This window comes from Xenopus laevis, chromosome 8S (assembly GCF_017654675.1).
Source record: "Xenopus laevis strain J_2021 chromosome 8S, Xenopus_laevis_v10.1, whole genome shotgun sequence".
In the NCBI taxonomy this organism is placed as follows: domain Eukaryota; kingdom Metazoa; phylum Chordata; class Amphibia; order Anura; family Pipidae; genus Xenopus; species Xenopus laevis.
In genome coordinates this window covers 81,626,913-81,654,507 of record NC_054386.1, presented here as the reverse complement: position 1 = coordinate 81,654,507, position 27,595 = coordinate 81,626,913, and the positions used below count along the sequence as shown (strand labels likewise).

The 27,595-nt window shown below is 39.7% G+C and overlaps 1 protein-coding gene across 2 annotated transcripts; it reads left to right on the top strand.

Annotated features, from left to right (window-relative positions):
- The first annotated feature begins 330 nt into the window (after nucleotides 1–330).
- Nucleotides 331–27,595, top strand: rgs3.S (regulator of G-protein signaling 3 S homeolog). 2 transcript variants are annotated; one of them, XM_041575255.1, is made up of 7 exons: nucleotides 331–774; nucleotides 14,195–14,584; nucleotides 20,052–20,128; nucleotides 20,229–20,297; nucleotides 20,424–20,485; nucleotides 23,137–23,303; nucleotides 24,982–27,595. In XM_041575255.1, the coding sequence occupies exons 2-7, from the start codon at nucleotides 14,195–14,197 to the stop codon at nucleotides 25,159–25,161; spliced, it is 945 nt and encodes a 314-aa protein (XP_041431189.1). In that variant the 5' UTR covers nucleotides 331–774; the 3' UTR covers nucleotides 25,162–27,595. The 2 variants fall into 2 exon arrangements, with proteins under 2 accessions (XP_041431189.1, XP_018088743.1); XM_018233254.2 differs by having other exon boundaries at nucleotides 334–774; nucleotides 14,195–14,635.

Sequence of the window (27,595 nt, the reverse complement as noted above, 5' to 3'; positions counted from 1 at the left end):
GGGCCCCCACTATATAAATCCGCCCTGAGCCCCTGACAGCAGTGGGTAGTACTAGTACATGACTGAGGAGGTACAAGACTATGACAAAAGTTGTCACTGAGGAGGGAAGGAATGACAGCAGCAGGGGCGGCGGCCGTAGGGTTGCCAACTGCCCTGTATTTTATTTTTGGCTAATCCCAATGTTATTAATAGGGAAAAAAGATAAATATATAGGAAGGCCGGTATTTTTTTCCAGTAAAGGTGGCAACCCTAGACTGATGGGATGAGAGGCAAACAGGCAAGGGAAGTGCAGTGTGAGAGCAAAAGGGCGGTAAAATCATATGAGGTCAGACGAGCAGTGTGTACTTATATATGAAGGTAAAGTATGGCGAGAGACTGGGTGTCTGTGGGAGGAGACAATGAGCAATGCTCGGCTATGGCTGGATGGAATGAGGCAGCAGAGCGGTCAATTAGAGGACGCTGAAGTGATTAAATGATAAAGACGACGAGAGACAAAGGTGTTATTTAATTTAGGAAGATTAGAAGACTATATCGAGGGTTGCACTAGGCTAGCAGTGTATTGTGGGAGTTGTAGTGCGCAACAAGCTGTGGGAGCGCGGGTTTCACATCTCTAGGAGGAGACTGAGAGGAAAGGAGGGAAGACATACAGGAGCGTCACAGCTCGAGGGGAGGAGAGAAAGAGAAGACACACACAGAGACACTGCAGTGACATAGCACAGGGAGACTCCCAGACACTGCAGAGGAACCGAAGGAGCTGACACTCTACTCAGCAAGGTGAGTCCCTCTGTCCCCTACAAATCTAGGCGTTGTCTTGCTGATAATGGCTTCTGCTGATCTGGGGGATAGTGGCGCACTGAGGCGTCCCGGGGGTTATTCTCCTCTCCCGAATCCTGCAGGTACAGATCCCTCTCAGCCCAGTGTTTCGACAAGGGGGCACTGCTTTCCGTTAGTCCGACGGGCAGGCTTTTCGTGTGACTACTTGCCATAGAAGTGCACAGAAGCTATCGCCCGTGGGAATGCAGCTCACTTGTTTATCTTTAGTCCTGCGAGAAAGCGCAAGGTCGCAGCGATCTTTTCTCAGCACCGATGTGCGACTCGCCTCATCCCCTTACCCTGCTCCACTTTACTCTGCACAACTATACTCTGCACCACTATACCCTGCACCTATTCCCTTCAATCACTCCCTTTACAAAACTTCCCTCCAATGCTGGCCTTCCAGATATTGCTGAACTACAACTTTCACATCTTGTTTATAACAAAGTTGTTTAAAGGGATCCTGTCATCGGAAAACGTGTTTTTTCCCCAAAATGAATCAGTTAATAGTGCTACTCCAGCAGAGTTCTGCACTGAAATCCATTTCTCAAAAGAGCAAACAGATTTTTTTATATTCAATTTTGAAATCTGACATGGGGCTAGACATTTTGTCAATTTCCCAGCTGCCCCTGGTCATGTGACCTGTGTCTGCACTTTAGGAGAGAAATGCTTTCTGGCAGGCTGCTGTTTTTCTGTCTCATTGTAACTGAAGGAGTCTCAGTGGGACATGGGTTTTTAACTATTGACTGTTGTTCTTAGATCTACCAGGCAGCTGTTATCTTGTGTTAGGGAGCTGCTATCTGGTTACCTTCCCATTGTTCTTTTGTTTGGGTGCTTGGGGGGGGGGGGGGTGATATCACTCCAACTTGCAGTACAGCTGTAAAGAGTGATTGATGTTTATCAGAGCACAAGTCACATGACTGGGGGCAGCTGCGAAATGGACAATATTTATAGTCCCATGTCAGATTTCAAAATTGAATATAAAAAAATCTGTTTGCTCTTTTGAGAAATGGATTTCATTGCAGAATTCTGCTGGAGCAGCACTATTAACTGATTCATTTTGAAAAACATTTTTTTTCCAAGACAGTATCCCTTTAAGATTTCTTTGGGTGGGGGAGGAGGGATTGTGGAATTACCATCACCTGTAGTCTTCCATGCATTGTTGTTGCAACCTAGAGGACTTTTAATTCATGTAAAAATATATATTTAACATTCTTTTATTATTTGTGTTTTTTGAGTTGTTTATCTTTTTATTCAGTAGCTGTCCAGTTTGCATATTCAGCAGTCTGGTTGCTAAGGTCCAAGTTACCCTAGCAACCATGCACCGATTTGAATGGGATTCTGGAATATGAACAGGAGGGGACCAGAATAGAAAGACGAGTAATGAAAAGTAGCAAATAACAATAAATCTGTAGCCTTACACAGCATTTGTTTTGAGATGGGGTCAGTGACCCCCATTTGTAAGTTAGAAAGAGTCAGAAGCAGAAGGCAAATATTTCAAAAACGATAAAAAAAAAAAAAAATAATGAAGACCAACTGGAAAGTTGATTGCAACTGGCTGTTCTATAACATACTAAAAGTTACCTTAAAGGTGAACCACCCCTTTAAAATGGTTGTTCACGTTCCAAACACTTTGTGGTTTTCAGATTGCTCTCCAGAAATAAAGACTTTTTTAGAAGAAAAAAAAAATTAAATGTCCCTGTCTCTGGTGTTTGAGTCAGGCAGCTCAGTAATTCAGACTCTGAGCTGTTACAGTTTTGCAACATTTAGTTGTTAGATTTCTCAGCAGCATTTCTGGAGTATTAGCAACTATTGTATCAATTCTAACAGCTGCCTTTAAAGGGGAACTCCGGCTTCCAAACCAAAATTTAATAAAGAGGCCCACATAACACAGTTACCTTTTTTCTTCAAAAAGTATGATTAAATGCCTTTTTCTATGCTAAAATCCAGCTGTTTTACAGTTCTTCTCTTTCTGCATCATTTGAAATCCTGGCAAGGGAGGATGGACTAAACACTGATGTTACAAATTGTAACAACTTGCAAACAACATGCAGGAACTACATAACCCACAATGCATTGCACTGTGATGTTCCTTTCCTTATTGAAATCACATGTGCAGGGAATTGTGGGGTTTGGAGGATGCAGGCTGAGCACAGATGGCAGTTGATACAAAGTAACAGTAGTCAGTCAGCTCAGCAAAGTAGTCTGAGAGATCAGCAGATGAGCAGACGGCTAGGTTAGGGAACTGTCAGAATCCATTGAAAATCATAAAGTCTGCATAATTTTTTTTTTTTAAATGATGTAGATTGCAAAGTTGCTTGAAATTAGGTTTACTTTTCAAAAAGCTTGTTATGTTTTTGGGCAGTTCCCCCAAACCCAGAGACTCTGCTCAGCAGGGAAAGAAATGTATCAACTAAATGTCTCAATTTAGAATAGTTTTGAGTCTGCGACACAACACAGCAGCTTGTTTATATAAACTATAGTAGTACTTATCTGTTATCTACTGTGTATCCTGTGCTTGAATGGCTGCCCCCATGGCTACAAAGCATCTTGTTTATATAAACTATAGTAGTACTTATCTGTTATCTACTGTGTATCCTGTGCTTGAATGGCTGCCCCCATGGCTACACAGCAGCTTGTTTATATAATCTATAGTAGTACTTATCTGTTATCTACTGTGTTTCCTGTGCTTGAATGGCTGCCCCCATGGCTACACAGCAGCTTGTTTATATAAACTATAGTAGTACTTATCTGTTATCTACTGTGTATCCAGTGCTTGAATGGCTGCCCCATGGCTACAAAGCATCTTGGTTATATAAACTATAGTAGTACTTATCTGTTATCTACTGTGTATCCTGTGCTTGAATGACTGCCTCCATGGCTACAAAGCAGCTTGTTTATATAAACTAAAGTAGTATTTCTGAAGCAAACGCATCAGTTTTACCAGTGCAGTGCAACAGTACATTATATTGTCATTCCATTAAATCACTTAGATTTTTTTGGTGTTATTTTTCCTTTAATACAGTGGCATAAAATGGGCTGTTTTCTACCTGCTGGGCACCTATTCTTTCCCAGCATTCCAGGGTAATTGTGTCCTCGCCAGATCAGACTCAAATTTTTGTGCCTACCACAAATGGTTTAGGGAGGTGACATGGGAGTTCACCTGCACACCCTTTATTTACATAGTATTCCCTGGGGATAGCATGATAATACGCCTGCTGTATCTTGTGCATTATGTGGTGCACAGGTTAGGGGCAAATGCTAGGTGAATAGTAAATGAGCGTTATATTTGTATTTCTATTACTGTTTGTCTGTGCCAGAAAGTCCCTGTTTCACTTTACCGACAGCTAGAATGTAAATCACCAGCGGGATGGCACTTGGAGCGCTTTGTTTTCCGAAGTCGACCGAAGTTTCCTCATGAGGCAACTTCGGAAAACGAAGTGATCCAAGTGCCATCCCGGCGGAGATTTACATTCTAGCCATCGGGGGGCAGTTCGGGGAGATTAGTCGCCCCGATGAAGAGGAGATTTGGCGCCGGGCGACTAATCTCCCCGAATCTGAGCGTGTGCCCTGACCCTTATGCATCATACTGAGTTATCAAAACCCCCATTAGTTCCTGCAGGTCACATTGCTACACTTGCACAGCAGATGAGTGACAGCTACATTAGGGCTTGACAGTCAGACTCCTGGGTGATGCAGTTGCTCGTGCACGGGTATTTCTGTACAGCTCCTTTATCACAACAAACATTGCACTGCAATGACCATAATCTTTAAATATGCTGCTACACTTCGATTTTCCCCATATCCAGGACTGCTATCAGAAATCGCAGAGCCCCATACGACAAAATTTCCTGTGCCCCCGGGCTGCGCCCACCGCAAGCCCCACCTACAAGTCCGCCCTCTCCACCCCACAGGTTTGCCCCCCACCACACAGTAAAAAAAACAAAAAGAAAATATTGGTAGCTAGGGTTCCCACATGTTAATAAAAAATAAAAAGATATTGGTGGTCAGGGCCCCCCATAAAAAAAAATATTTGTGGCCAGGGCCCCCCCCCCCATTAAAAAATATTGGTGGCTAGGACCCCACATGAGAAAAAAAAATTGGTGGCCAGCCCCCCCCCCCCCACATTATAAGAAAATTGGTGGCCAGGGCCCCTTAAACGTCCATGCCTTCCCGAAGTCAGCAGCTCTCAGAAAGATGGGGGGCCCGGCTAATCAAGTAAGTGTGGCCAGGCCCCCCTTACCCACGAGGCCCCCTACAACTCTCCCCCCTGTCCCCCCCTGATGGCAGCCCTGCCCATATCCACTCTGGTATATCAGTACACCGACTTTTCTAGTCTTCTATTACATTCATTTACATTCATTCTCTGCATCTCCACTGCAGCCTGTGTGCTGTACTAATGTACCTATGGTGGATTTTGTGAATGTTGTGTCACCTGCGCTCCTTCTCAGACTTCTCTTGGTGCTCCTATTGCCTGGACACCCAGCTAGGTATAACTATAAAGCACAAACGGTGTCTCAATAAAATCGGCTTAGTGTCTCAAGTGAACGTATCATTCATACGTCTACCTCTGATGCTTGTTACTTTACAGACATACAAAAAGGGAAAAAAATGATCAGCGCACATTCCCTGTTCCCCTGTTTCACAAATGAATTAAGTATGTAAACTAATGCATGTATTTTACAAAACTTTTTTTTTAGTTACAAAATTATGATCATACAATTGATAAGCCACCTTACCATGTCAAAGTAAACCCCATGTGGTGGTCCTAACTATTAACCTCTGGTCAAGTTTTTTCTGGGTTGGCATCTATCTGCAGAACTACGTGTCTCAGGGTCAGTGTCTCCAGACCAAGGCTTTGACTTAAATGGGCTTGATCGTTCCCCCCATGCCAGTAGCATTTTATAAGGGGAGAGGTTTGCCAGTACCAAAGCATTGATTTTTTTTTTTACACAAGTTTGTTCCTTCCTCCCCGCTTAAGGCTTGTAAAAGAGAGTGATTGCCCTGACCAGCACCAAAGTACTGATCTAACTAGGCTTTAACCTCCCCTTTGCCCCAGCATTTATAGGGGAAAGGTTGCGCTGATCTAAGCAACGGTTTAATAGGCTTGTCCTTCCTCCCCTGCCAGTGGCTTTTAAAAGATAGTGATTGCCCAAATCAAGACCTATTTTTATAGGTATAAGACCAACATTAAAGGTCTGGTTGTGGGGGTGCTTTTTAATTTACAGTCAGGTCACTGTACCTCCCTAACACCTTCTTATATCACCCTAATAATATTACAGTTATTCTTACATTACCCTGCAATTCTGTTTGTCCTGCACTCACCCCTACCACTATTAAAATCAATGCAGTCTATTCTATCTCTGTGGTGCCTTGCCCTGAGGCCCACTGTACTTTTCCAGCGCTGACTCTATAACCACTGTGTAGTCTCCACATCTCCTCCCTGTCCTGCAGCCTCTCTGCTATTTATATGCTCTGTTCTGCGTAAGCCCTTTAATTAGCACTTAGCACGGAACGCCTATATATTCATGTAAACAATCAGACATTGTGGAAATGTAAAATTACCTTTGCTTTTATAAATACTGCTACATATATATCTATGTATTCTATAATTCATTGAAATACTTATTATGAATAGTGAAAGGGGTGCAATTTACATAGTGAAAAACTTTAAAGGGATACTGTCAAGGGGGGGGGGAATCAAAACATCAGTTGATAGTGCTGCTCCAGCAGAATTCTGCACTGAAATCTCAAAAGAGCTAACAGATTTTTTTTTATATTTAATTTTGAAATTTGACATGGGGCTAGATATATTGTCAGTTTCCCAGCTGCCCCCAGTCATGTGACTTGTGCTCTGATAAACTTCAGTCACTCTTTACTGCAGTACTTCAAGTTGGAGTGATATCCCCACCCCCTTTCCCCACCAGCAGCCTAACAACAGAACAATGCGAAGGTAACCAGATAACAGCTGCCTGGTAGATATGAGAACAGCAGTCAATAGCAAAATCCAGGTCCCACCGTGACACATTCAGTTGCATTGAGTAGGAGAAACCACAGCCTGTCAGAAAGCAGTTCCATCCTAAAGTGCTGGCTCTTTTTGAAAGCACATGACCAGGCAAAATGACCTGAGATGGCTGCCTACACACCAATATTATAAATAAAAATAAAATACACTTGCTGGTTCAGGAATAACATTTTATATTGTAGAGTGAATTATTTCAAGTGTTAGGGTAGAACTCCATGAGTGTTTTTCGTCAGATCGACGCCCGCCAATAAAACGCACACGACAAGTCGGATGGAGTCGGAAGCGTCAAGATATAATTGGACTGAATGAAAAGTCGGAGGTAACAACTACACAGTCCGACTTTTGGATGAAGATGCTACTTTCTGCGTCCACATCGGACAGTCGTGTCGCGTTTGATGTAATGTAGTTTTTACCTGCGATGTTTCATTCAGTCCAATTAGAATCCTGACGCCTGTCTCTATCCGACTTGTCTCGTGCATTCTGTCAGCGGGCGCCGATCCTACGAAAAACACTTGTGGAATGCTACTCTAAGAGGCACATTTGTTTAGTTTGAGTGAAGGAATAGAATAAAAAAAAAACTTAGAATTTCGAATGATTTTTTTGGCTACTTTGACCATCGAATTGGCTACTTCGACCTTCGACTACGACTTCGAAACGAACGATTCGAACTAAAAATTGTTCGACTATTCGACCATTCGATAGTCGAAGTACTGTCTCTTTAAAAAAAAAACTTCGACCCCCTACTTCGGCAAGTAAAACCTACCGAGGTGCAATGTTAGCCTATGGGGAAGGTCCCCATAGGCTTTCTAAGCTTTTTTTGGTCATAGAAAAATCATTCGATCGATGGATTAAAATCCTTTGAATCGTTTGAATCAAGGATTTAATGGTTCGATCGAACGATTTATCGTTCGAACGTTCGATCAAACTAATTGCGGTAAATCCTTCGACTTCGATATTCGAAGTTGAAGGATTTACCTTCAGCAGTCGAATATCGAGGGTTAATTAACCCTCGATATTCGACCCTATGTAAATCTTCCCCTTAGTGTTATTTATAAATAAAAACTACATCATAAAAATCCCTTTCATAAGCAGCAGGCTGAGCTCTCTTAATAACCAGCAAATCCTGAGAAACCACTCAACGTTCAAATATAAGCTACTTAATGGTATCTGATATCTGATCTATCATAGGGCTAATTTATGTGCACTGCATGTAGCTGACTCCTTTTAGCTGTCCAAAATAGATTTTTATTGTTTCCTGTGGGCTGTCATTAGCACAATTTGCGGACTATACATTTTGTCGCATTGGAATCAGTAAATTCTATTTTTAGCTAGCAACATGCTCATGTATTTTGGCCCTAATAGAATTGGTAGTGACATGAGGTGTGGGAATAGCAAAGTTGTGTTGAGAGGCTGGATTTAAAGAGCTAGTAACATAAGAAAAACAAATGTATGAGGGTCGTATGCACTGAAATATTATGGATTGGTGAGAACTGTGATTTACATCAGAGACTCTAATATAGTTTATATAAATTAATCACTGTGGGAGACATATAATAAAAGTCGCAAAGAGAAAACAAACTGCCCAAACAAATAAACGTTTGCAATCTAGTATTCACTAGATTTTTATTGCATCATGAATTTTAATTGCTCACATTAAAGGCATGTTTAAAGGTAGCAGGGATGCACTGAATACACTATTTTGGACTCGGCCGAACCCCCGAATCCTTCGCGAAAGATTCGGCCGAATACCAAACCGAATCCTAACTTGCATATGCAAATTAGGGGTGGTAAGGGGAAAACACTTTTTACACTTTTTGTTTTGTGACAAAAAGTCATGCGATTTCTCTCCCTCCCCTAATTTGTATATTCAAATTAGGATTCAGTTCAGCCGGGCAGAAGGATTCAGCCGAATCTGAATTCTGCTGGAAAGGGACGAATCCTGGATTAGGTGCATCCCTAAAAGGTAGCATAATCTTTTGGAGCAAACATAACTTTCTCAGTTTTATTACATACACTGCACACTGGAGCAAACTATAACATTCGCTGTCTTTCTTCCACTGGCAGAAGTGCTCGCTAAGCCGTTTTTGAGTTTGCAAAAGCTATTCAATTTGGAAACATTTTTGTAAAGAGGAATACATTTTCACATTACAAATAACTTGTATTACATGTATATAGCAATGCATCTGCAGTTCAATTTTTACATACCAAAAGCAAAATTAATCCTGGGGCAACTTTCCAGTGTACATGAATTACAAATGATCAACATGTTTAAAGTTATTTGTAAATGTAATCACTTCTGAAAGAAGTGTCTGTCTGTCCCGTGCTACATGTACCACTGAACAATGTTGCAGTATTCATCTTTTCTCCAGTCAAGGATCCAGTTCCCTCAATGTCGTGCCTTGTGATTCTCCCTCTTTGCAGGTCTGTTAAGCACAAAATATGCAAAGCATTGAGAGAATGAGTCTTGGCTGGAGTGGAGCTGACTACTGCTATATTGTTTCTATGTTACATGTAATACTGAACTAGCAGAGCAGAGAATAGCAAAGGATAAACAGACACTGTTTTTCATAGCAGTTACGTTTAAAATGAACATTTAAATCATTGTGAATCTTTTATGTATGTTGGGAGTTAGCTTAGAATTACATTTTCTTTTTTTTTTTATGCAGAATTTCATTCAAGAGATAAACAGAGGTGAAATGTCCTTTGTTGCTTTCTAAATAATACTGGTCAGTGGAGCAATTAGATATTACTGGGCCCCACAGCAGATTATTTTTCAGGCCCCCAGGCTGGCCAGTTTTACCAATATTATTTAAATTGTATATGAATTAGGACCTCATGGGGCCCCTATACCTCCTGGGCCCCCCTGCAACCTCAGGGTCTGTTTTACCCCTGATACTGGTGCTGATAAGAGTTATTTTATGTGCAAGTGTTGCATACTTGGAAATTTTCTTTAAGGGGCCAATTCATTAACTTCGAGTGAAGGATTCAAAGTAAAAAAAAAAACTTGGAATTTCGAAGTTTTTATTGGCTACTACGACCATCGAATGGGCCACTTCGACCTTCGACTACGACTTTGAATCAAAGGATTCGAACTAAAAATCGTTTGACTATTCTATAGTCGAAGTACTGTCTCTTTAAGAAAAAAACTTCGACCCCCTAGTTCGCCATCTAAAACCTACCGAACCCAATGTTAGCCTATGGGGAAGGTCCCAAATCCTTCAATCGTTGGATTAAAATCCTTCGAATCGTTCGATTCGAAGGATTTAATCGTTCAATCGAACGATTATTCCTTCGATTGTTCGATCGAAGTATTTGCGCAAAATCCTTCGACTTCGATATTAGAAGTCAAAGGATTTTCATTCCCCAGTCGAATATCGAGGGTTAATTAACCCTCGATATTCGACCCTTGATGAATTTGCCCCTAAATGTAAATAATGTATTTTCACTTGCTTGTGTTACTGGCCCGTTAACAGATTATAATTTTATCGGCAGCCATACTGATAATGTTGTATTTTACGCAGTTATTACAAGGTATATTGAATAGGTATTTCTAGATTTTGATACTCCTTTCTATGGCCCAGTGCTGTATATGATATTGAAGGCATACCAACATCATTGCCTGTGTTCCCTACTTTTTTATAACTCTGGCTTAAACAGATTGTTTTAGAGGCAGATTTATCAAGGGTCGAATTGAAAATTCGAATTCGAGTTTTTTTTTTTATGGCCAAAATGATTATATTTCGACTAAGGAATTGTTAAAATTCGATTCGAGTTTTTTTAAAAATTCGAATTAGATTTTTGAGATTTATCATACTCTAGCCCTATAAGAACTCGTCCTGGGATCAATTTGGAGTTGTTTGCTGCCTTCTTGACATTCGAGTTCTTTTCTGAGAAAATTTTGAAAAATTTGATTCAAGTTTTCGGGTCGATCCTATTTACCCGAGTTTTGAAAATTCTATTTTTTTTTAATAAATTTCAATTGGTCAAATTTTGAGTTCTTTATGGGAGTTTTTAATTCGAAATTCAACCCTTGATAAACCTGCACCTTAATGTTGTGTTTCTTTCTTTCGCTTATTTATATTTTTATAAATTTGCACTTCAACATTTTTACTCCATTGTGCTGTACATTTTTTACATAGGTTTTGCTCCAATTGACTTATTTCAGCAGCAGTTTCACTGTCCAACACCTTTTAAGGCAGCATTAAAAAAAACAAAAAAACAAAAATATTTTGACTGCCAGTCCAGGCCTGTACAAGGATATATAAGGCAGAACTACATAATAGTCGGAAAGGAAGTGTGTGGATTTTGCCAACACCTCTCACCACTCTGTGTGTGTCAGCCAGGTACTCACCATTAAATAACATTGGTTATATAGCAAAGCAGACAGGTGTGTTTTTTTTGTTTGTTTGTTTTTAGCATAGATCAAAAATAAAAAAATAAAAAAAGAAGCCAACCATAAATCTAGAATTTGGTTTTTTTTTTTTTTATGCTGCTTTAAAGGTGTTGGACAGGGAAACTGCTGCTGAAATAAAGTCAATTGGAGCAAAACCTATGTAAAAAATTTACAGCACAATGGAGTAAAACTGTTGAAGTGCAAATTTATAAAAATATAGATAAGCGAAATAAAGAAACACAACATTAAGGTGCAGGTTTGGAAGCCTACCGGTCACTGCACCATGTGCATCAGTCAAGGCATTAGCCATTAATTTCAAAAAGCTGACAGATGGGTATGGATACCTTTGTGTGTCTTATCCTCCTGCTAATGAGGGTAAACTGCAACTCACAACATGCTGTGCAATGAGAGGAGTATCTACACATTTAGGGGCCCATTTACGTAGCTCGAGTGAAGGAATAGAGGAAAAAATAGTTCGAATTTCGAATGGTCAAATATGGCTACTTCGACCATCGAATGGGCTACTTCGAATCAAACGATTCGAACTAAAAATCATTTGACTATTCGACCATTCGATAGTGGAAGTACTGTCTCTTTAAAAATTTCTTCGACCCCCTAGTTCGCCACCTAAAACCTACCGAGGCCAATGTTAGTCCCCATAGGCTTCTTAACAATTTTCGATGGATTAAAATCCTTCGAATCGTTCGATCGTAACTTGTTGTGCGCTGTAGTTAAAAGCTGTATGGAAAAATAAAATAAGCATACATTATAAAGTGGACTGTTTTGTTTATAATAGCAAAATCCACTCACTTCCTTTCCGACTATTATGTAGTTCTGCCTTATATAACCTTGTACAGGCCTGGGAGTCAAAATAGGCCCTGTCATTCCAAGTACACAGAGGCCCAAACAGCCTCCTACCAGCCCACTATATTGTAAATTTCTATGGAGCCGTACAGCAGAACCGATAGATTGCCTGACCTTGTAACATTATTACTAATTGTATTTCTGTTTTTATGTGCCTACTTTTTAACTCTCTTCCTTCAATTTTCTTGGAAATATCTGTTTTTAAAACCATGGAAATACTTTTACTAATCCTATAGAAATCAAGTCTCAACACTGCTCTTGCTCTCACTCTGTAACCGTTTTGTTGTTAGGAAAATTAAAACATGTCATATGGTCAATGCATCACATTATGCCTGTGTTGAGCACAAGTCTCGTTATAATGATTCAACTGAAAAAATGTCCTAGAAATGATTTTGTTATTATCAATTGAATTGTAAGTGCCAGTAAGCCTGGGGGCATGATGGATAAGGGCATTACTGCATGTGCTTCACATTTGCAAGGTTAAGTTAGTTGTTCTGCCGAAGGAATGCTATCAATAAAAGCCGTCTCACACAGTCTGCCATAACAATAAAAATAGAATTGCATATCAAACGGTGAGAGGGGTTAGTCAGGGTGGTCAAAAGCCTCGGGCTTCGCTAGCTGAACCTCGCATGGATGGTTGCAGCTATAGATATCTCCAGCAACTCCTGTGAAGGTTGTTTTTAAGCCCGGGCCTTGTATTGCAATACCAGCTAGAGATGATCTTTTTGTTGCTAAAGGTCCGACTTATGTCGCTAGCTTCGTACTCGAATTTAACTGGAGTGCATTTGGGATTGGAATAACAAGAGTGGTCATGTTTGGTAATCTGTTCAGATCGCAGCATAAATCCAGTGAATGTAGCGTGACCGGATTTATCTTATTAGTTTGCCCAGATGCAAATAGCCCAGGTTTGGAGTATTTAAAGGAATTGCTTGGTGTATAAATAAAAACTTGGTGAATAGATAAGCTGTGCAAAATAAAAAAATGTTTCTAATATAGTTAGTTAGCCAAAAATGTAATCTATATAGGCTGGAGTGAGTGGATGTCTAACATAATAGCTAGAACACTACTTCCTGCTTTGCACCTCTCTTGGTTTCCACTGATTGGTTACCAAGCAGTAACCAATCAGTGACTTAAGGGGGGGCACGTGTTTCATAACTATTTGCTTTTGAATCTGAGCTGAATGCTGAGGATCAATTGCAAACTCAATGAACATTTATGACCTATGTGACCCCCCTTTAAGTCACTGACTAACTCAGAGTTAGAGAGCTGAAAAGCAGGAAGTAGTTTTCTGTTCTTTATGTTAGGCATCCAGTCACTCCAGCCTTTATACATTACATATTTGGCTAACTAACTATATTAAAAAATATTTTTTATTTTGCACGGGCTATCTATTTACCCAGTTTTTATTTTTTACTTTTAAAAATATCCAGTTATTATGTGACAGGGAGTACAGATGGGTGTGGACGTCAATACATCTCTCCCTCTTTTAAAAGGTTCATTCTAGTGGGCAGATTTATTAAAGGTAACTTTTCGTATGTTATTGAATGACCAATTCTAAGCAACTTTTAAATTGATTTTCGTTATTTATTTTGTATAGTTTTATAGTTATTTGCCTTTTTTCTTCTGACTCTTTGCCGCTTTCAAATGGGCGTCGCTGACCCCTTGGAAAAAACAAATGCTCTGTAAGGCTACAAATGTATTGTTATTGCTACTTTTTATTACTCATCTCATTCAGCCCCTCTCCTATTCATATTACAGTCTCTTATTTAAATCAATGCATGGTTGCTAGGGGAATTGGCACCCCTTTTGGTGGGCAGCACAAATGCATTCAATGACAAAAAGTAATAGGGCAACTCCTATTTCCATTGCATATAGCAGAGAGATATGTGTAAAGCGGAAATCTTTTCTGTGCATGTAGGCTGGATGAGGGGTGCAAGCAGTATTTGGACAATAGAGAACAAAGCCCCAATGTGCCATTTAAGTGATCAGAAATATTTAAGTTTTGTGAAAAGCCTACTGGAATGTATGCATTAGGTCAACCTTATAAATCGACATATATATTCAGTTAGCTACTGCATACTTTACTCTCTTTTTAACAGATGCTTCATGTGTTTAACCCTCTGCGCAAGTCTGGCAGTGACACTTGTCTTTCTCCTGATAATCCTCAAAATTGGAAACGCTTGGCTATTCGAAGACCTCCTCCATCTACAGATTCAACCACCTCGTCCCATCCTGTCCCAGCTCTCCCAGTCCCAGAAGTGCAGGTGGAACGTTCTTTCAGTGCTGGTCATTTGGCATGTGACAGTGATGAAGAGGAAGCTAAAGAAGCAGAAACATTAAGAGTCCCTTTGTCCATATGGAGAACACAGAGTGAATCACACCTGGACTCTGGTAGAGGGCAAAAGGAACTAGGACAGCAGGAAAAGTCTGCCAGTGGATGGAGCCTGCCATCCCCCAAAACACTGAGAAAGAAGAGAAGAACAGCAAAGGTGAATGCAGCAAAGCATCATCTCTTGTCCTTCTTCACAGGATCCATTAAGGTACTGTATGTAATATGAAACTAAACTTTTCCTCTCTGATGTAGACATCCTGGGTCAGAAGCAAAGATTCATCTCAACGAGACTTATTTATTAAAGGTCGAATTGTATTGGTATTGGAGGTTTTAGAAACCACAACTAAATTCACAGACTCTAAACCCATGAATGTCATTGAATTTTAGGGATGCACCGAATCCACTATTTTGGATTCGGCCAACCCCCGAATCCTTTGTGAAAGATTCAGACGAATATCGAACCAAATCCTAATTTGCAAATGTAAATTAGGGGTGGGAGGGGAAAACATATTTTACTTCCTTGTTTTGTGACCAAAAGTCACAAGATTTTCCTCCCCACCCCTAATTTGCATATGCAAATTCGGTTTGGCCGGGCAGAAGGATTCAGCCGAATCCTGAACTGAATCCTGGATTCGGTGCATCACTATTGAATTTATTAAAAGTTCTGATTATAAAAAAGAGGAACGAAAAAAAAAAGCCCATAATAATCAGAAAAACATACAATACCTCTAAAACCTCTGAATATTTAAAATTTTTGGACAATACATACCGAAAAAATACAAAAGCCTCTCATTCTGATTGGATTAAAAATGGCCCATTAGGATGAGCTCTGCTCCCACTGACTTCTATAGCACTGTCAGACCCGGATTTGTATAAATGCCTGTCAGGAAAAACTGCAGCTCTAACTTTAACAGGAAGAAGCAGTGGCGGAACTACCGGGGGAGCAGGGCCCCCCGGCAGTCCGTGCAGTCCACGCCCCGCTGTGCGGAGCATATTGCCGGCCAGTTTCCGGGTGTACGGAGGGGGGCAGGGGCCCGGCTGCGCGTCCTTCGCCAGGGCCCGCCCCCCCTCTAGTTACGCTTCTGGGAAGAAGTGTGGGAGTAAAAGACAGAACTTAATTATCTGATGTAATGTATGTGTGCCCTTGGTTTGTGTGTGAGCACAATGAATTGTATGAGCCAGGGGATAGCCCTTAATGCTTAAAATGGCAGTTCTTCTATTTAGGATAATACAGCAGGTATTAGGTGGCAAATAGTCAAATTTGAATTCTTAAAGAGCCAGAGTATGATAAATCTTGAAAAATTTAGTTCAATTTTTTGAAAAACTCAAATCGAGTTTGGATAATTCCCTAGTCGAATTTGACAGTTTTGACCATAAAAAAAATTTAAATTCAACCCTTAATAAATCTGCCCCTATATGTTGGGATCTGTCGGCAAATTGGAATTGAATTGTTTTGGCATTGGCAGCAGACATTAAAAGGCCCATTTATTATGTCATGGTAATTTTAAACTAGTTTTAACAATAGTTACTACTCGATGATACAACAGATCCCATTGGAACTATTCATTCTACTACTGAAAAAAAATGTCTGAATTATTAACTTCCGCTTGCAGTTTACTGTGGGGCTTAACAATTCAGAGCTCAGTGCTGCTCACTTTATACAGCAGAATGGTGGTCGACTGCCCACAGAAATCAAATTACATTCTAATAAAGGTATTTGCATTTCTGAATGTGTCGGTTCATAAAAATGTGTTGTTAATTAGGAGAAATATAGAAATTCTGGGAAGCTTTATAGATCCCCCCCCAGGTCAGTATTTGATAAATCTGCCTTAAAGAGCTGTTATTAATAATTTTACTGAATAATAATCTTCACTGACGTTTGATAGAAACTCTAGATGGGAGAGTTATCTGTAATAATTACATCCTTGTACCATACCTATCCTAGGATACTGCCACCAATTATTATCGCTGTAGGTCTTGACGAAAGCCTCTGGATTTAAATGCAGAAAAATCCCAACATAATTTCTATAGCTATATGTTTGCATACACCGTTTATTTACCTTTCATTTGTGCTAGTGAGCAGTCAGAAAAGGTGTGTGTGTCTAAGGAGAATGTTCTGTGCATTTCCAGTCTAACAACAATACAACAATTGCTGTTTGTCAAAGGGATTTGCAGCTATTTAGCAAATGGCAACTGAGACGGAAAGGAAAACTAGTCATTATTTACCCTCTTTTAACTTTAGATACAGTGCAAACATAAATAAATAACCTATACATTATCTATAGAGTATACTGAACTATAAAAAAAAAATACCTGCAAGTCAATGACAGCACAATACATAATATATAATTGTATATTTACCATAGAAACATATAGTTGTGCTCCTTCGGGTGCATACGTGAATATGGGAAGGACTGTAGAGAAAAGTAATTGGGCTGGAATGTTAAAGGGATACTGTCATGGTTAAAAATGTTTTTTTTTTTTTTTAAAACAAATCAGTTAATAGTGCTGCTGTAGCAGAATTCTGCACTGAAATCCGTTTCTCAAAAGAACAAACAGATTTTTTTTATATTTAATTTGACATAGGGCTAGACATACTGGCAGATTCCCAGCTGCCCCCAGTCATGTGACTTGTGCTCTGATAAACTTCAGTCACTCTTTGCTGCTGTACTGCAAGTTGGTGTGATATCACCCACTACCTCCCCCCCCCAGCAGCCTAACAACAGAACAATGGGAAGGTAACCAGATAGCAGCTCCCTAAAGCTGGCCAGAGATTTTTATAAGATCCGATCCTAATCATGAGACCCCGATTTTCTCAGAAGAAGAATCGTCGCGTCTATGGGGAGCTTAATACAAGATAACAGCTCCCTGGTAGATCTAGGAACAGCACTCAATGGTAATTGCGACACATTGTTACATTGAGTAGGAGAAAGAACAGCCTTCCAGAAAGCGGTTCCATCCTCAAGTGCTGGCTCTTTCTGAAAGCACATGACCAGGCAAAATGACCTGATATGGCGCCTACACACCAATATTACAACTAAGAAATACACTTGCTGGTTCAGGAATGAAATGTTATATTGTAGAGTGAATTATTTGCAGTGTTAACAGTGTACTTTAGAAATAAAAACGACATCATAAAAATCATGACCGAATCCCTTTAAGAAATCAGAAAGAGAGGAAACACTTGTGATGTGTGGAAGGGGATATTCAGGGACAGAAAGGGCACACTAGTGATAAGTAGCCGTGCACCGCCACACAAACTCTAATGAATGCTTTGTACTGGGTGGTGAATCAGTAGCATGAGGTTGGAAGTTAAAAGGGATAATAAAGGTGTTGGTACAGGCAGAGGCAATGGTGGTGGCTAGAATAACAAAATGCAGGTGTGAAATATAAAGAGGCTGTGCTGTTGCGGGGATTAAAAAGCATCTTGATTGGAAGTATTTTTTGTGGAGTAAAAATATGGTTATAAGTAGAACAAGTAAGACCGCAATGAAAGATTAAAGAGGGTGAGGCTGACACTGTAAGAGAGAATGAGCAAGGAAGAATGGAGGGAAGCCAAACATGATGAGACAGGGCCTCTGTTTATATAAAGACTGGGCTGCAGTGGGGCTTGGAAAAAACGCTGTATAATATCCAGTACTGTATGTGCAGGGCCCTGTTGTATTTCTTGTCAAACTAGATAAAGCAAATCTGTAACTAAAACCAAAGACTTTTAGTGCATAAATGTACAGTTTTATGTACTATTGATATTTTAACCTGGGGATTTTAAGAGAAGAATGGATTTGTGTTCGGATGAATTTTAGCAACAAAATAAGTTACAAAACGAGAAGAACCAGAAAGAAAGATTGTGCCTTTTACAAGGAGGATGTGTCTAGGGTCCATAAAGGGACTGACCCTTTATTTCCTGTTTGCTTCAGCTGCATTCCCACAAACTTGAAGACTGTTAACACTTTTTGTGCTTAATCTTTTGAAATGGCATAGGCATGTTGTTGCTATAGCACAACTTTGTCATATATAGATATAATAGACTGAGAAATGGGATTTGGAATCTAATGTTACTAAACTTTCAAAACTAATAGTATTAAATGGCAAGGAAAGTTTTTATCACTGGGAGGGGGTACCAATTTGTTAGTCACCCCCCAGTGATATTCATTGCCTTACTGGTCAGGATAGCAACTTGCCGTGCCACCATTTTCCCTCCCGTTTCAGGATTGTTGCTTCGGCCCTGGGCTTCGCACACTCAGTAGAGTTCATCTTATTTTAGTGTAAGCTCTGGTTTTATTCTACTGTGTGTGCTTACAGTCCATATCAGCCTCAAGGGATCCCTGGTAAAGGAAAAAAAGATGGTGGTAAGGTACTCTCTAAAATACTACGAAGGACTGGCATGTTTTTCAGTGAAGAGAAATGCCAGACCAGAGTCTGAGGTAAGCAATTTCACTCACTGGGAGGGGCAAATTTGTTAGGTATCCCCCAGTAATTAGCATTTACCTCTGACACCAGTCTGGTGCTCCTCTTCAGTGATTTAGCCTTTTCTTCTCAAAGTGCATATGACAGAATCTTTGTCAATGTTCACATATCCTTTCTGTATTTCCTAAAGAGATACCAACACCAGAAACCTTCAACCTTTTTTACAACTATCATACCATTTTCTTTGCATGCTCCTTATAATTTTGCAATTAAAATATTTTCTCAATGCTTTTACCTTACCTATCTAATCCCTGTCTTCCTCTATGAGAGGGCTGCTATATTTGTGCTGCAGCAGTCTATTAGTGTTAGAAATTCTAACTGACAGCTTGAGAAGAGACCGTCAGGTTGGCAAAACAGTCAGGTTCAAAACAATCAACGTGACCTATAGGTAACGTTTAATATACACTAATATGACTCTCGTTTGTGTCCGTATCCCTTTAAGAAACAACCATGCAGCACAGTCAATTTTAATATTATACTTTCTTTTCCAAAGCTGGCATCACCCGAATGTATATAATTTGTTTAAAAGGGAAATGCTTTTACATTTTTATTTAGTGGTAAAAACAGGACCAATTTACTCATCGGGTGCCCCTAGGCCCACCGCTGCTCGTCACCCACTCTCCCCTTGACACATGCGCAAATTTCCTTCTTCAGGTCCAGAAGACTGAAAATCGTTGCTTGGGAAATGTAAAAAAACTATCAAATTTCCTGCTTTTCCCCAGTGTGGATGCAGTTGGGTGGTATGCCACCCCCTAAAATCCTGCCGCCCTAGGCTCGGGCCTTTGTGGCCTTTCCACAAATCTGGGTCTGGTTAAAAAAGCTTTTCATTAATATTTTTTTTTCTTTATCAACAACCCTCTCCCACAAATGTGTCTTTACATGAAGTGCTTTTGACTCACTATTTCTCATTGCATTCCAAACTGAGCTCTTTATTTTTTATGTCTCAAGGAACTTGCAATACAAAGTGCTGAGGAAGGGTTCATTATGTACAGCACATTGGTCACTAGCATAATTCTTAACAATAATATGTGAGTTGACTGTGAGATGCATGAAAAGCACACCATGTGTATTCACTGATTCAATATCCCTACACAGTCATGTATATTAAATCCCTGCATGATGTTTACCAAGGCATTGGCATTGCTTCTTTCTTGTAGCCCCTGCCCTCTACTGGGGAGACTGACAGTGGTTTACTGTGTGAGACTGATAAAGGACACAGACACAAAAAGAAAGAGTAAGTCTTACCTCATTTTTCTTTGGCATCTGCTTTTATATAACTTATTTTCTATCTGCCATTTGTATTTGGGGATCACCTTATCTCTTTTTTTTTCCAGACAGAAGCACAAGAAAAGTCATCTGCCTCTGTTCCGTCTCTGGACCTCTCACTCGTCTAATATAGGACGGTAATAACCTCCTATTTTCTGTCTCTGTACAGGCAACATTTTAACAGTATGAAAAGTCTTGGAAATAGGATCTTGCCAAAGCTCTCTGAGTCTCAAAAAGTCTTAATTTTTGTCTGTCTTTCACAGCCCAAGCATAGATGATGTTCAGAGTTGGGGAAAGTGTCTTGAGAATTTGCTATCTCATACATGTGAGTAAAATAAACTCATCACCCTGCTCTATGAGCTTTCTGTCTCATTCACTCTTCCACATTTAGCCATGCAAAGAACGCAAATAGTGCATTCAATTTTTATTCTGGTTGTGGCATAGCCCCTTGTTCAGTGACTTGTGTGTAAATGACTTTTGCAAGACTGTTTCTGCCCTGAAGCAAGCTGAAAACCATGCCTCCGGTGGTATTTTACCAAGGGAAAGGGATCTTCTTACCAACCTGAAAAATGCAGATTGTGTATTTTTCTATCCTATGCACATCAGAAGTTACATGATCAGAGGTCATCTTCACCAATTACCACATAGCAAAATGGTCAGTAGTTCCAGAGATAGAGGCTGCAGAATTAATTGACAAATCCTGGTGTTATCTCATGAACTTACAGGTGGCTACACCCATAATGTCACTGGAAGCCTTATCGGCCAGTGGAAAGGCTTATGGTACTCATAGACACAAAGATTTTTCGATGGTGAACGATCAATTTCAGTGCAATCCGTCAAATTATCGTGAGGTTAGTGGGAATCGAACGATCGTGCATCATACGATTTTTAGTCTGTCAGAAAATTGATCGGCCAGGTAAAAAAAAATGTTATCGGTCCCAGTGCAATCTATCTATGTTTGCAGGGCCAAGCAGGCAGCTACCCTCAGTTTTCCTGGCAATATCGCTTGAAATGGTCTTTTTAGTTGATGGACAAATCATACAAATCGTATTGTGGTCTCAAGATCCTTTAAAAATCTTTACATCTATGGCCAGCTTTAAGATGGCCATAGCTTTGCAGATTTTATTCTCTTGTATGACAAACGCTCGTTCATTGCAATCTACTGACATACAACTAACCATTCAGATTAAATAAAGTAGTAAAAATAACAAATCAAATGATGTTCCGGCCATGAGTTGACAGACAGCAAGCATACGAAAGTTATATCTACAATTAGCGGTGACAGTCACCCATTGATGTCGTCAAAACATGCAGAGATATTCTAACATCCAATCAACTAAACGACCAATCGCCATGGTATGAAACATGTCTGGACAATCCACACATGGTCTGAAAATCATACAAACCTTTGTTTATGGCCAGCTTTAATGGAAAGGGGGCAGGGCCAGGTTGGAAAAAGCAAAGGAAAAGTTAAGAATTTAAATTTGGATCTACTAATTACTTTGATATGCTAAGGGATTCTCTGATCATTTATTTTTTCATCCTATGTTCCGTTTGTATTGACCAAGCTGGTTATTTTAACCAGTTGGGGGTGCTTGTCTGCAAACTTCTTTTGAGGTAGAGAATTTGAATACTAGTGTCTAGATAAACCGTCCTCATAATGGACTTATGTAAGCAGACAGACTCAAAAAAGTGGTGAAGGGATGAACTGTCTGTACAGAGCTCATCCAAGATAATTTAATTAGCTATAATAATAGCTGAAGATAAATTGAGTTTTCATTAAAGTGAAAAAGAGGAACTTGTAGCAAACATTTCAAACATTTTTATTTTTAAAGGGGTATAATGGCCACATATTACAAACAACTGATTTTCTCACCTCTGAATTACTGATATATTACATTTATAGTGTAAAAGATAGGCTTGCTGGTTTATTGCAGTATTAATATTAAGATCACTATCAGTCATTCCAGATCTGGATGGCCCTGTTCTTACCAACATCTTATTCATTCATTCATTCATTCATTAATTTATTCATTCATTCTGCTATTAATTTAATAACGACATTATATTACCTATACTTCTTCGTAGGGATGCAACACATTCACACTTAGGAATAGGCTGAATACTGAACTGAGCACTAAAAAATTGTCTGAATTGAAACCTAAATTTGAATATGCAAAATAGCAACATCCACCAAAAATCATCATACATTTTTTCACCTCCTTCCATAGTCAAAAGTCAATTGGTAATGAAGGTTCAGATTTTCTTCAGCCAGGCACTAATGTTTAGCTGAATCAAAATCCTGCAAAAAAGGCTGGAATTGGTTGCTTCCTATGTATGTAATGTATACTTGTATAATATACAAAGTTTAACTGCTATTGATGGGGTCTCTGAATACTTCCCACATCAAAATATCTTCCCATATCAAAAACTATATTAAATTCACACATGGGTAAAATTATTTGCACAGTAATAATTTGTTTCTTTACTGTAATTTTTCCATTAGCAGCTTTTATCACAAAACAATATAAAGAAATATAATAAAATTCACAAAGAGAACAAATTTGTGCACAAAATTTGCATGTCACAATTACATTTTCTTCATTAGGCTTTTATTGCATTATGAATCTTAATTGCGCATGGCGAACCTTTAACACCTGCTTGAAACTTTTGGAGCAAATGTAACAAGTTTTTCATTAAGAAGTTGTATTACATACACTGCACACTACTGCAAACTATAATACTCTCAATTGCTATCCTATTATCGCGTGAGGGGCAAAATGTTCAATTTGTGGACATTTATTCACATTACAAACGATTTTTGTGGTAGCGCCCATTATTACGTTCCCCCATTTGTCTTCTACAAAGACCCTTATCTCCAGCCTTTTTAGACCCTATACTAAGTGCTCTTGCCTACTTATTTTTATGTCCTTCACAATTTTTATTTAGCCTTTCAAACTCTGTTTCTCGCTACAGATGGCCGTGCCCTTTTTCGTGTCTTCTTGCAATCCGAGTTTAGTGAGGAGAACCTAGATTTCTGGTTGGCCTGTGAAGAATATAAAGACACCCATCCCAACTTCATACTCCATAGCCGGGCACGAAAGATTTACCAGCTCTACATTGCACTACAGTCCCCAAAAGAGGTAGGGCAGCATGGTGGTGGTAGTACTACTGGCTAAGTTTGTTTCCAGTCAGTACCTGCAAAGAGTTTTCATGTTCTCCCCGTGTCTTGGTGGGTTTCCTGCCACACTCCAAAAAACATACAGGCAGGTTAAATGGTTCGTAATATAATTGCCCATAGTGTGTTTGAATTTGATTGGCACCTTTAGCTTAGAGATCTGTTCAAGTCTGTTCAGACAGACCTGTGCCCGACCCGGACCTGTTGACCCACAACCTGACCTGCACCTGCCACACTGCTATGCTCCCTACCCTGACTCACTCCCCAGTCCACTAGGACCTGAACTTGGGGTACGCACAAGAGGCACGTGTCTAGGGCACAAAGCTTGGGGCGCCAGACACAGCTTCCCTGTTGCTTACCCCTAGTCTGGCTAAGCAAGTTCATCTCTCCAACTGCATAACGCGCTTATTTGCGCATTTACGCTCACTCATGTGGGGGTGGGAGGTGACAAAGCCAGACGGGTTACCTGGGAGTCCGGCTGGTGCCCAGCTGCCACACCTGCAATGGGTTAGCTTAACTACTGACCTAGGCTCCTGCAAACTGGAATTGACATAATGAACCATCAGGGGTAGGCGGGAACACATCCAAACTTTAACCAGGTACTCAAGCAGGGTATCTGCGGACCACCTGGACAATTGGGGAATCAGTGACTTTCTGCCTAAAAATCTGGGGGCACCTGACCTGATGCAGGACTCTACCTTAGATCATAAGCTCCACATAGGCAGGGACTGAAGTGAATAATGCATATTTCTTTGTATAGCGCTGTTAGCACTATATAAATTAACAAATGTATCTATACGGTTCCCTATGCCATTTGTCATGGCCAAAGCTAATGATGCAGAGTCTAATCACATTGATCCTCCATCTATCCATAATAAGTAACAGTGTGTAGTGACCCTATACCTTAAAGGAGAAACAAACCCTTAATAAAAAAAAAACCCGACCCTCCCCCCCGGGCAAATGCCCCTAACTCTTTACTTACCCCTCCATGCAGATTCTGTCCAGCTGAGTTCACGGGCGACATCTTCTTCTCTTTGGTAATCTTCAGAATGAGAACAGCGCAGTTGGAGAAATATTCTGTTTTGCGACAACTGCACATGCGCCGAAACTCACGAAAATTGCAGAAGCGCCGGTCTCATTCCAAAGATTACCAAATCAGCTGAAGATGCTACCAGTGAACTCCGCTGGACAGAATCTGCACGGACGGGTAAGTAAAGAGTTAGGGGCATTTGCCCAGGGGTGGGGTCAGCTTGGCTGGGGTGAGGAGGGAGGTTGATGTAGGGTAGGGGGGTAGGGGTTTTTTTTATTATTGTTTCTCATTTAAATCAGGGGTGCCCAAAAAGGTAGATTTCTCATAAAATCAATATTTAAGTAATATTTGTATGGAATAGAATGCTAACAATGCTTTTATGGATTTAGCTCAAAATGGGACAACATCACTAGACCTCACATTAGTAAAGTATGGGCACTGCTGCAAATAGAATCACATCATTTGCTTGGTTTTATATTTCAACTTGTTCTAATTGTACGCCAACCCGTAAGAATCATGCTTGCAAAGAAACACGCTCTGCATACTTTACTTACTATACCAGTCCCTGGCTTGACACTTTACAGATTTCTAATTATCATTCCTTCACTGGTAGGTGAATCTGGATGCCAGTACCAGAGAGTTGACTGAACACAATATTCTTCTCCCAACACGCACAACTTTTAATGAGGCTCAGCGCAGGATCTATGGCTTAATGGAACGTGACTCCTACCCACGCTTCTTACGCTCTGATCTTTACCAGAGCTTGCTTCACTCCCCCAATGGGTCCTGCTAAAATGGAAGATAAACCTCACGAACTGGCATAGGAAAGAACACAGCTTGGTCCAAATGTCTACCAGAACTTTTTTTTTTTAAGCAGAACTTGGATCTTATGTGAGCTGTGCTCATATGAAAACTGAAGCCATTTTGAACAAAAATGGGATGCCCTTGTCTAATGTGTTGGCAGTGTACAATTCGTCACGCAAATGCTTCTATGCAGTAAAAGGGGTTGGAACTTTGAACACCAATCCATTTCCTTTAGGCTCCTGCATTTGTATAGTATACAAGTAAATTATACCAGCTTTTTGGCTGAAACTTGCAGATGCTGGAAGTTATTTTGTTCTAAAGTGGAATTAGTCATTGACTGGCATTTGTTATTCATAATCTGTATAAAAGAGTAAGCCACTTTCAACACTCATGACTATTTTATTTGCCAAAATGTAAACAACCAAACCCCAAGGTAAGATCATATATATCTTTTTTTACTTGAATAATTTATGAATAATTTCAGGTTGGTTAATCACCTTCACTTAAACAACTTCTCTATCTGGAAGAAAAATATGCCCAAACGTCTACACTAGGGTTCTTTATCTTAAGCAATATGTAGTGCCTCCTGTCGTTACAAAGTTTGCTCAGTGTGATTGTAAGCCTTTGACTCTCCTTTACAAAATGACCAACCAAAGATGCCAAAGTCTGACATACCTTTCTCGGCGTAGATGATCAAGTGAAATCACAGACTTGCCGCCTTTACAGAACACAAATATACAAACATGTACGCACTAGATATATCCTGTTACAGCTAAAGCTTACTAATATACTTCATTATTTAAAAAAAAGTCTTGCAACTGTGCACAACAAAAGAAATGAGAGGAGAAAACTATGAATTTAGGACCATTAAACCTAAATTGTTTTGGGTATTCTTTTCTGTACTCTCAGCTGATGTTGCTATAGGTTTGATATCCAATTCATGCCAGCCAATTGCAACGTATACATTTATCAGACACATTCATGCAAATGTAAGCATTAGACATATTTGTGAAGACAAGCTTTTCGTTCAGAATTGGCTGAAATAAGTGATTTAGAAGAATATTCTTGGGCTTACATTTGCGGTTATTATCTGCCATGTGACTAAAATGATTCCCGCACTAGCAATTTCATATTATGGCATGTGAGGCTGGCAGTTTGAACACTAATATGTTTCACTTGAGCTATCTGCTTTCTTGCTCAACCATGGATAGAGACTTAAGCTAACCCACCTTTGCCAGAGCCATATTTATGCCACGGCGAAAATGATATCTTCAATCTGACATTATTGATTACATATTGACAGTGTGGAAGAACCCATTCATATACAGGCTGTTGTTTGGTGGAATCAGTTGTCCAGTGAGCTTGGTGGGTGCCATTGGAAGATTTACTATGAGGATTCCAACACTTAATAGTTATCCTTGTTTGAGGCCTTCTGGCATTTTGAGCACTCTAACCGCCACTTTCTGTGGTTTTAAGCAGAAACTTTATCATTTCTTTCCAAAGCACTTTTTTGAGAAATGTTGTCTCATTGTGTTTCTCCAACCTATCTCTTCTGTGTATAACACTATATAACCTTTGAAGCCTTGCACCTTTTTTTGTTTTGCACTGTTAATGCCTATTGCGCCTTTTTTCCACCATTTTAATGCATCCATACTAATGCACTGAAGCCATTTCCCTTATCCTACACCATCACTCACATTGCTGCCTCAGTTAAAAGTGGCCAAAACGTTTTTTTTTTTTTAAAAAAAAAAAAAAAAAGGTCAATGCTGCTGTTATTTATGAATGTTTGTCCTTTAATTTTGTACAACTGAAATTCTGATTGGTTCATCTTTGTCTATAGTCATTTTGTATAAAGTTTTCAGCCATTTCAATTTGCTGTCGGAGATAGGTTAGCCCTAGAAAGAACGTATTTGTTGACCTCTGCCCTGCTAGAGAGAATATCATAGTATCACCTTTTTGTTAGTCCATTTCCTCATATCTATAGCTATATCTACAAAATCAGGAAAAACAATTTTATTTCTTGTTTTTAGGCATTAACCCATAATTAGTCTTAAGCACTGAATTAAAATATGCAGCATTCTCTCAGGATCTGCTGCTGACTTTCTGTGTGCACTTGGGCAAAATCCCCCAGCTCTGGTTTCTACGGGGCATATTTATCAAGAATCGAAGTGAATTGTGTGGGGGTTTATCAAAATTCAAATATTTGTGAGTTTATGGAAAAGTCAGAATGTCAAAAACTCTAATGATCAAGTACATGTCCCGAAATAACACGAACCAATCTAATTTATTTCTCGAAAACTTGAATTGATCAAGTTTTCAGATAAATAACTAATTTTTACTTTCAAAATTTTTTTTTTCCTTATTAAATCACAGACATTTTCGAGTTTTCTAAAATAGAACTCGAATGTGTGAGTTAAGTTGCC

Bases quoted from the DNA above. Each gene is read 5' to 3' on its own strand.
- rgs3.S (XM_018233254.2), top strand. From the start codon at position 14,195: ATGCTTCATGTGTTTAACCCTCTGCGCAAGTCTGGCAGTGACACTTGT. The intron at 14,636-20,051 runs GTACTGTATGTA...TCTTTCTTGTAG, and splicing joins TCTTCACAGGATCCATTAAG to CCCCTGCCCTCTACTGGGGA. The intron at 20,298-20,423 runs GTAATAACCTCC...TGTCTTTCACAG, and splicing joins CACTCGTCTAATATAGGACG to CCCAAGCATAGATGATGTTC.